Source organism: Scatophagus argus, chromosome 2, assembly GCF_020382885.2.
Source record: "Scatophagus argus isolate fScaArg1 chromosome 2, fScaArg1.pri, whole genome shotgun sequence".
Lineage (NCBI taxonomy): Eukaryota > Metazoa > Chordata > Actinopteri > Scatophagidae > Scatophagus > Scatophagus argus.
The window spans coordinates 28,389,999-28,399,312 of record NC_058494.1 but is presented as its reverse complement, the minus strand read 5'-3'; the positions used below and the strand labels follow the sequence as shown (position 1 = coordinate 28,399,312).

The window sequence follows — 9,314 nt, the reverse complement described above, 5'->3', positions numbered from 1 at the left end:
ATCACGTGACCTTGTGAAACTTCCCCGTCAGCCGAGAGGACGTTGGATGCTTTTGTCTAACTGGAAGGCAGTCGTGCAGCTGGTCTTTGAGGTTTGTCTCCGTTGTCTTCTCGGCTGCTGGTTCACCCGGAAGCCGTGACATGTTGACGACCCGCCACTCGGCAGGACTCGGCAGTCCGCCTGAAACCAGAGGCTTCCTGTGAGTCTGAGTCTCATCCTTCTGCCGTTTCTTCAGCTAAAACAACAAAACAACTTTGTTTCAGAAGCTCGCGAGACCTGAAGGTGAATTTTATTTTATTTATCTCATCTTATCTCATGTCTTCCTGTAGTTTTCAGACGGGCAGAGGAAACAAACGCCCACAGAAAATGTTCTTACAAGAACCGACCTGCTGCTGTCTCTGTCTGTCTCTCTGTCTGTCTCTCTGTCTGTCTCTCTGTCTGTCTCTCCCTCTCTCTCTCTGTCTCCCTCTCTCTCTCTCTCTCTCTGTCTCTCTCTCTCTCCGTCTCTCTCTCTCTCTCTCTCCCTCTCTCTCTCTCTGTCTCTCTGTCTCTCTCTCTGTCTCTCTCTCTCTCTCTCTCTCTCTCTCTCTCTCCCTCTCTCTCTCTCTCTCTGTCTCTCTTCGTCTCTCTCTCTCTCCCTCTCTCTCTCTCTCTCTCTCTCTCTCTCTCCCTCTCTCTCTCTCTGTCTCTCTGTCTCTCTCTCTCTCTCTCTCTCTCTCTCTCTCTCTCTCTCTCTCCCCCTCTCTCTCTCTCTCTCTGTCTCTCTTCGTCTCTCTCTCTCTCCCTCTCTCTCTCTCTCTCTCTCTCTCTCTCTCTCTCTCTCTCTCCGTCTCTCTCCCTCTCTCTCTCTCTCTCTCTCTCTCTCTCTCTCCCTCTCTCTCTCTCTGTCTCTCTCTCTCTCTCTCTCTGTCTCTCTCTCTGTCTCTCTCTCCGTCTCTCTCCCTCTCTCTCTCTCTGTCTCTCTGTCTCTCTCACCTGCTATTCTCAGGATGGAGTGTCAGGACTCCGTGGTTTCTTTCCTGAGTTGGGTTCTGGTTTTCGGGGGCGCGGCTTTCCTGCTGCAGCAGACCCGGAGACGCACTCAGTATGGCCGCTACGCGCCGGCGGACGCTCGGACGGCGCTGTGTCCGGCCAAGGTGGCCTGGTTCGTGCAGGAAGTCCCGGCCTTCGCGCTGCCGCTGCTGCTGCTGCTGCTCACCGAGCCGAGGACGGACGGACAGACGACCGGGCGGACGCTGCTGCTCTGCACCTTCGTGCTGCACTACTTCCACAGGTGAGAGTGGACCTCACGGGGACACCGCAGGTCCTCGCGCAGGTCCGGTGTTGTGTCGTGATTTTAACACGTAGATGACAACAGATCACATGTACACGTCTGTGTGTCCACTGATTAACTCTACACAAAGTGTGTACATACACGATGTAACACTACAGTACACTTACTGTACCTGAGGTGCTTATACTTGTCTGGAGTACTTCCATTTTATGCTACTTTACACTCCACTGCAGTACTCTGGCAGCTTTAGTTATGACCCTACAAACCTTCTTTTCAGCTACAGAAACTCTGAGTTTCCAAAGTGTCTTGTAGGATCTGGACCCCGTTTGGAGACCAGAGAGTCCTGATGCTTTTCTGGTTTCACACACATCAACACAAGTCGGCTCCCCTGTGGGTGGATCCTCCTTTCAGAAGCAAATCATTCATGACCTGCGTGGCTGAGGTGGTTATGGATAATCCACCAGGATCTCTTTCCCGTACGCTTGTGTCTGAGACCAGAACGTTCTGTCACAGAGCACATGTCTTCACCCTTTGGACTGGACCTCAGGACATCTTCAGCCTTCTGCAAAAACATACAAAAGCCATTTTAGCAAAATATTACCTACTTAACTAGTAGATAATTTCCATTAAAATCTCAAGTTTAGTCATTCAGTTTGCACTTCAGTTTAGTTTGACTTGTGCTGTGAGTTACGTAATGACGTCACTCAGAGTGCAGTCAGTTAGGGTTAGGGTTAGGGTTATGCTCTTTGCATTATGTCACCCTGACACGACAGATCCAGACTCGCTGGATAAGGGTTTCACTTGTTTCATCACATCTTCAGTGTAAAGCACTGACTGAATGATTTCAGCACGTTTGGAAATGCTTTTAAAGGTCATCTGTATTGCCTCGTCCTGCTCATGTAAGAGAGAGACCTGAAGAGACCTGAAGAGACCTGAAGACTCAGGCAGAACTGACAGGATGATTGAGATCCATCCATCCATTTTCTATACCGCTTATCCGTCAGGGTAGCGGGGGAGCTGGAGCCAATCCCAGCTGACTGGCAACGTAGAGCAGCCAATTAACCTAATGTGCATGTTTTTGGTATTGTGGGAGGAAGCCGGAGAACCCGGAGAAAACCCACGCAGGCACAGGGAGAACATGCAAACTCCACATAGAAGGGCCCAGACTGGGATTCGAACCTGGAACCCTCTTGCTATGAAGCGACAGTGCTAACCACTGCACCACCGTGCCCGCACCTCCAAATCCCACACATTAACACATTTTAATTTGTTTGTTAATTCTGAACACAAACAGGCACACACCTGCAGTGACCCACCTGGTGCAGCAACATTTCAGGTGTCTTAATGTGTGCTGTCCCACAGCACAGAAGGTGGGACTTTGATTCTGAAAGAGACTGAAATGAGCTTGTGGCTATAAAACAAACAGGATGTAAGCTGAGTGTGTTCTTTAGGAGTTTCATCTACGCCTTCCTGACCAGAGGACGACCCGTCCCGCTGTCCATTGTCCTCAGTGCCACCATCTTCTGCTCGCTCAACGGCTTCCTGCAGGGACACCACCTGCTGCACTGCGCTCAGTTTGAGCTCACCTGGCTGACGAGCACTCGCATGGCTGCAGGTGCGTCACAACCACAACCACACAGAACACGAGACTCTCCTCTGATGTAACCAGACTCCAGGTCCATGATCTGAGCCTGACATGTAATAACATTCTGCAGCACCCATGATCCCGGGAGAAGAAGCCGGGCTGTAATCGACCGCTAAAGGTGACAGCATGCGTGGCTCTGTGATTGGCTGTGATGTTAGTGAAGTGCACCATGGGAGTTCTGACAGACTGAAACAGTTATTCATCTGGATTCATTCCTGACAGTAGACCCATGATCCAGACTCTGCTGGCCAGTACAACCAGGGCCTCCCTGAGTCCTGCTGCTCAGGAATTTGTTGTCACATGTGGTCACATGTTAACCCTGTGAGTCGTTAACCACCACCTGATCCATTTGTCTGCACCAGATCTGGACCCATTCCACCTGTTCAATAATCCCAGCTGAAACATGAGAATAATGACAGATTTACACTTTATTCACCCTGAAGGGAAATTCACACAATTGACTTGTGAAGTGTTTTACTTCCAATCCACCGTGTGCTGAGACGGAGGTCCGAGGAGATGGAGCAGGTTCCCCACTCACAGCAAGCACCACTTTCACATGTCGAGGGCTCGTCCGGGATTTGAACCCAGGACCTCTGACACCCGAAGCCAGAATCACAACCCCTAGACCATAATGCATCACATTAGATTTATTATTGTCTCAGCTCATGATAGAAACTATGAATCTGCAGCGTACTCACATTCAGTCTTTTGAAAAGTATCCAGAAGTCTGTCATCTGAAAATATTGATTCATTCACCCACACAAACAGCCCTCGAGTAAAAGTGTTTAAGTATCAGACAGCATACTGCGTACGAGGGGCCGACCGGTCATCACGCCTGGTCTGATTGTTGATAAAATGAATTCATTTGAATATGAAGTTAAATAAATGTGCCAGAGTAAAAAGTAAATATTTTTATCTCCAAAAGGTAGTAAGGTGAACCATAAACAGAAAATGAAGTACTTCAAAATTGTACTGAAGTACAGTATTTGAATACATGTGCTTAGTTACATTTCATCATAGGCTAAATGCTAACATCGGCATGCTAACATGCTCAGAGTAACATTGCTAACACGTGTAATGTTCATTACATTCACCATGTTAGCATGTTACCGTTAGCTTACTGTCAGTAAACTCAAAGAGCAGCTATGTTGGATTCATGAACATGTTGACCTGACGGTGGCGCTAGATGAAAAGTCAGAAGATCACCAGAGTTATGGCAGTTCAGCTGCCAAGACGTTTCGGTGTGGCTCAGGGTGGAGGACCGACCGCCGCCTCCAAAGTCATGAACTGATTCACAGGAAGAAGTTTGCAAATAGACATCAGCATGTTTGGTTTAAACTCTTTGCTTCCACCAGAGTTTGTTAACATTATTGTGCATTAGACTGTGGGAGAACAGTCACCATCACCGTCCTCCCACACAGGCTGTCTGGATTTGGGACAAAGAAAGAGTGTTTGTCCCAGCTGAACTTCCTGAATGCTTCTGCAAAATGACTCGGTGATTCATGACTGAGCGTTTTGTTTCAGGAGATAATGTGTCACAAGGTGTGGGAACGGCCTGAACTCACTCATGAAAATGGATGCTGGATGGAGACATCCTCTTGCGATGCGTTTAATTCAGAATTTTGGGTTCACCATTTACGGGTGGGTGAACCCTGCCTCTCGCCCGTAGTCAGCTGGGATAGGCTCCAGCTCCCCCGCGACCCTGACGGATAAGCGGTATAGAAAATGGATGGATGGGTTCACCATTTACTGGTGAAAGGAGAGCAGAGTTTATTTTTTAAACTTTTGGGATATAAAAAGCAGATTGATCTCCACTCTTGCATCTTGACCTCTGCAGCAGCTCCTGAAATCCTCTGCAACGTGTGATTCTCAGTGATCTGACTGCTGAATGGAGGGAAATGAACTTTACTTAATGAACATAAGAGGTGGGAAAAAGAAAAAACACTGGAGGTTAACAGAAGGAAGTCGGAGTCTCTGGTGAGCGCTGAGTTTAGTCAGAGGCTGAACTGAACACAACCACACAGATGTCTGCTGCTGTTCGTTAGCTTGTGGCTAATGTACAGTGAGGTATTCTGGCTGTTAGACAACCTGTGGTCAACCTTGTTCTTCTCTTTCGGTATCTACATTCATTGGGTAAACCACAGTGTCACACTGCCACCTAGTGTCCAAGATGGTGCACAGCAAGTGCATCACGACACTTAACCAGGCTACTCATAAAAAAGAACAGGAAACACAGATACAATAAAATTCACATTTTTGTGTCCCCTTCATTCTCTTCCTTTCTGTCTGACAAGTCATGTTGTTGTCATGCTTGTGCAGCTCCATGCTTTTATTTTCCTGACAAATGCAGTTAATGTAATTTCATCTTACTATTCCTGTTTGTGTGTGAAGTAGGTTGCCTTCTGTTTGTGACTGGAATGACCATCAACATCCACAGTGACCACATCCTGCGCAGCCTGAGGAAACCTGGAGAGACTGTCTACAGGATCCCCCATGGTACCTTATCCTGATCCACTCTATATTCTGATTCAGAACAGATGCTAATTCACACCTGATTCTGATTCAGACCAGATTTTGACCCGTACTTGATCCTGGGTTTCCCTTGTTGTAATGACCTACGTCATTCCTTACTTTGGGATCAATGAAACACAGTATCCATGACTGACTTCTTTATTCACGTCACCAGCTTTCACGTTTAATACCTGAACCTTAATTTCTCTCTCAGGAGGAATGTTTGAGCTTGTGTCTGGAGCGAACTTCCTTGGAGAGATCGTCGAGTGGTGTGGTTACGCTGTAGCCGCTTGGACTTTACCCACTTTCGCCTTCGCTTTCTTCACCGTCTGCTCCATCGGACCCAGAGCCTACCACCACCACAGGTAGCTTTATAAACTGATTGCTCGCCGCCACAGGAAGCTTTGTAGTGTTAGAATTACTTTTGTTATTGATTAATGTTAATCATTTTACATTAAGTGATTCATCTACCAGAACAAGAAAACATCACAAAGCTCCTTTTTGTTCTCCAGCAAATCACAAACAGCCTCACACACCTGTTCCACACCACATGTTTGAGTGCTGCTTCAGTGCTGAGTGTGTCTTTCCTGCCTGTCCTGCAGAGACTACCAGCAGAAGTTTGAGGACTACAGCTGCTCCAGGAAAGCCCTCATTCCTTTCATACTGTGAGGATGGGCGTGAACTCATGGAACGACTAAGACGAGTCTGTACTCTGTACAGTGACTCAAACTGATGATGCCGCAACAAAAAACTGTTCAAAAGACTGTGGATTGGGTTAAAATAAGTATGTTGATCGTTGAAACTTTTGAAAGAAAAAGAAAGTAGGAAATTGAGATGCAGGACTGCCTAGCAAAATGTCACACACACACCCTTAAATTATCAAAACCTTTCCTTCTGTTTTATAGATTTTGTGCATTGAAAATAAAAGAGGAATAATGTAAAAGCTCTGTCAAGTCCATTAGTGATAACAGAATAACAGATAACAATATATAAAGATGACTCTGAGCGAACGTGTTTGACTCTGGATTTTCAGAGAACAAATAATTCACTGAGGGCAAAAAACTAAACGACTTAGGACGTCTATGTTCATGCTTTTATTTTTTAACCGGAAGTATGCTCCGTGCTGGGACGGTATTTCTACGCAGCCCCCGAACAATATCGACGTACGTCAGACATCCTGCGTAAACTTCCACAACAAACATGGCGGACGGTAAGTTAATTGTTGTCCATTCATGGCGTTTTTCGCAGGTTTTGTTGAGCTTCTGTCGCTTTGCGGTTCGTCTGTGGTTGGATTTGATGCTTTTAAGACTCATTGCAAACAACAGACGTCGATCTCACTCGCTAATGCGGGCTGATTTACCGAACAGATTAATGTGGTGCTAAGCTAACTTACCGCCTCTCGCAGCGCAGCGCAGCGCAGCGCCAACATCAGTGGAAGGTTTTAACGAAGAAGGAGCGGACTCGCTTCTTGTTTCTGTCTGATCAGTAAAGAACAAAACATGGAAGCAAACCCGTCAGAGGGTCTCGTTTTATTAACGCCTTCTGTTACCGCCAAGACTCAAACTGGAATAAATTCATTGTCGCCTTTTTAACCTTTTATTTGATATTTTCCGCCACCCTGAGACGAAACAAAAGTGATTTCATTTCACTCGTCGGTGTCTTCAGAGGTGAACTCGAGCTCAGGTGAAAACCCGCGGGACGCGTTGGTCAAACAGACCAGCATTTTATTTCACGTCAGCTAACCGTCCGCCCAGTAACCTGGGAGTTTGTTTGTACCAAACCCCATTTAAAAATCAGCTTGTTTAGCTGTTCGGCTTGCTCGGTCAGGTCCTGCATTGCTGTTAGTTCAACATGATTACTGCTACTGACTAGTTATTAATCAAGCTGTGGATCATTTAGAAAACCATCATGAATCATTAAAGGTTTATATAATTCACTCTTTTTTCACACAATGACTAAAATAAATAGAGTTAAATAAAAGCAGTCTGTTCACCTGCTCACCGTCAGCTCACGTTTGCTCTTCGTGGATCAGAAGTTCACGTCATGTTTCAGTTCTGTTTCACACGAAGCTCGTCAGCAGGGAAACTTTTCGTTGAAAGTCGGTCCACACGAGGTTCGTTGAGGTTTATTTTTTTGTCTGAAGGTGCTCATGTGTCTTTCAGATCACACAGATGCCGATCAGTCCATGGAGGGACACACACCTGTGAGTAACAGAACACCACAGTCACGTTTCACACCTGCGCTTCTGGGTTTAGAGGGACTGCCAGTAACATCACGAGTCGTCTTCATGTTGTTTCTCCTCTGCTTCATGTCGTCATGTGCAGTCGTAGAGGGCCAGCTAGCTAGTTAGCTTAGCACTTAGCGAGGCTCGTTTGTGAACAGGCTAATGACTGAGGCGAGCAGCAGACTGCAGCAGTCACTGCAGGGACCTCGTAGCACTCAGACTGACAAAGGCCAGCAGAGAGGACAAGAGGAAACCACTACAGAGACAGGATGTGGTCAGCCTAGCTTAGCACAAAGACTGGGAGCAGGTGCAAAGTGTTAGCCCTCACAGGAGGAAGGTCGAGGGGGATGTTGGACTGTTGCCTCCTCTCACTCACACTGAAACAACAAGTCCAGGAAGTGAGCTGTAGCAGGTGACAGCAGGTGATGTTCCTGCTCTTTGAATGTCTCGTTCTGGGACACACAGTGAAACGGCTGCGTGGAAGTGAACGACTCAGGAACGTAGTTTAGTTTAGTGTCTCTTCTGTCTGGGATGGTGATCCTGTTGGTCCTGTGTCCTTGAAGTTTTTGTAAATCCAGTGAACCTGACTCGTCCTACAGGTGTCTGAAAACCCTCACGCAGAGTACGGCCTGACGGACAGCATCCAGGTAATGCACGCACACACGGTCACGCTGTACACTGTGGAATGAGAGGGCTGAGGCTGACTCCCAGCATGCTTTGCTGCTGCTCCTCAGAGGACGGTCGAGAACGAAAAGGCGGGCGCAGAGAAGATGTCGAAACAGAAGGTGGACCTGCAGGCGCTGCCGACCAGAGCGTATCTGGACCAGACGGTGGTCCCCATCCTGCTGCAGGGCCTGTCGATGCTCGCCAAAGACAGGTCAGGACGCACACGTACGACACGTTGGGCTGGCTGGTGGTCATCTCAGTCTTAGTTTTTAAAAACATTTCCTTGGCTTCATGGGACGGTGAGATGTGGAACGAAGGGGTCCAGCTGGAACTGAACCAGCGATGTTTGTGATTGTGTCAGCATTTAGCAGCTCTGATCTGTGTTGGTTTTGGCTCCTGATTTAGTTTCAGTCAGTTTGGTCGTGATGTTTGTTAGTTTCAGTTAAAGTTTTCTTGACGCACATGAAAGAAATCTAAAACATTTTGCTTTATCTTTCTCCTTCAGACCTTCCAACCCCATCGAGTATCTGGCGGCGTTCCTGCTGAAGAACAAATCTCAGTTTGAGGAGAGAAATTAAACTGGTGATGAGCAGAAACTCCTTTCAGCTCACGTGTTTGTTAATAAACTGTTTTTGTTTTTTTTAAATGGGAATAAATGTGTTGGCGTGAAAGTGAAGCTTTGGGATTTTATTTTGAAGGGACTTCTGTGAGCCTCAGCTCGTTTCTGTTTCGTGTCCTGTGAATTTAATGAAAACAAAAACCTCCAGAAAAACTTTTCATGTTATGTTTTGAGTAAGAAATAATATGTCATAAATATCTGAATGTGTGAAGGTAAACATATAAAACTAAACATTAGCGATCTTGTCAGTATTTTAACGAAAACGTGGCTGAACTTGTTTGCGCCCTCTGGTGGTTAAAGGTCGCTGACTCTGTAAGTCAGTGATGCTAACATGTTAGCCACATCCAGCAGAGCGAAACATCTGGAAAGCAAAAGC

General features: G+C 46.7%; 2 protein-coding genes across 5 annotated transcripts; both read left to right on the top strand.

Annotated features, from left to right (window-relative positions):
- The first annotated feature begins 61 nt into the window (after positions 1 to 61).
- On the top strand, positions 62 to 6,393 carry LOC124052825 (3-oxo-5-alpha-steroid 4-dehydrogenase 2-like). 3 transcript variants are annotated; one of them, XM_046377541.1, is made up of 6 exons: positions 62 to 282; positions 989 to 1,273; positions 2,725 to 2,888; positions 5,310 to 5,414; positions 5,644 to 5,794; positions 6,032 to 6,393. In XM_046377541.1, the coding sequence occupies exons 2-6, from the start codon at positions 990 to 992 to the stop codon at positions 6,096 to 6,098; spliced, it is 771 nt and encodes a 256-aa protein (XP_046233497.1). In that variant the 5' UTR covers positions 62 to 282; position 989; the 3' UTR covers positions 6,099 to 6,393. The 3 variants fall into 3 exon arrangements, with proteins under 3 accessions (XP_046233497.1, XP_046233490.1, XP_046233480.1); XM_046377534.1 differs by having other exon boundaries at positions 81 to 199; positions 5,313 to 5,414; XM_046377524.1 differs by having other exon boundaries at positions 81 to 199.
- Positions 6,394 to 6,514: 121 nt separating this feature from the next.
- Positions 6,515 to 8,995, top strand: dpy30 (dpy-30 histone methyltransferase complex regulatory subunit). 2 transcript variants are annotated; one of them, XM_046377571.1, is made up of 5 exons: positions 6,515 to 6,639; positions 7,592 to 7,632; positions 8,253 to 8,300; positions 8,388 to 8,530; positions 8,825 to 8,995. In XM_046377571.1, the coding sequence occupies exons 1-5, from the start codon at positions 6,630 to 6,632 to the stop codon at positions 8,895 to 8,897; spliced, it is 315 nt and encodes a 104-aa protein (XP_046233527.1). In that variant the 5' UTR covers positions 6,515 to 6,629; the 3' UTR covers positions 8,898 to 8,995. The 2 variants fall into 2 exon arrangements, with proteins under 2 accessions (XP_046233527.1, XP_046233535.1); XM_046377579.1 differs by lacking the exon at positions 6,515 to 6,639 and adding an exon at positions 6,995 to 7,112.
- The last annotated feature ends 319 nt before the right edge of the window (positions 8,996 to 9,314 follow it).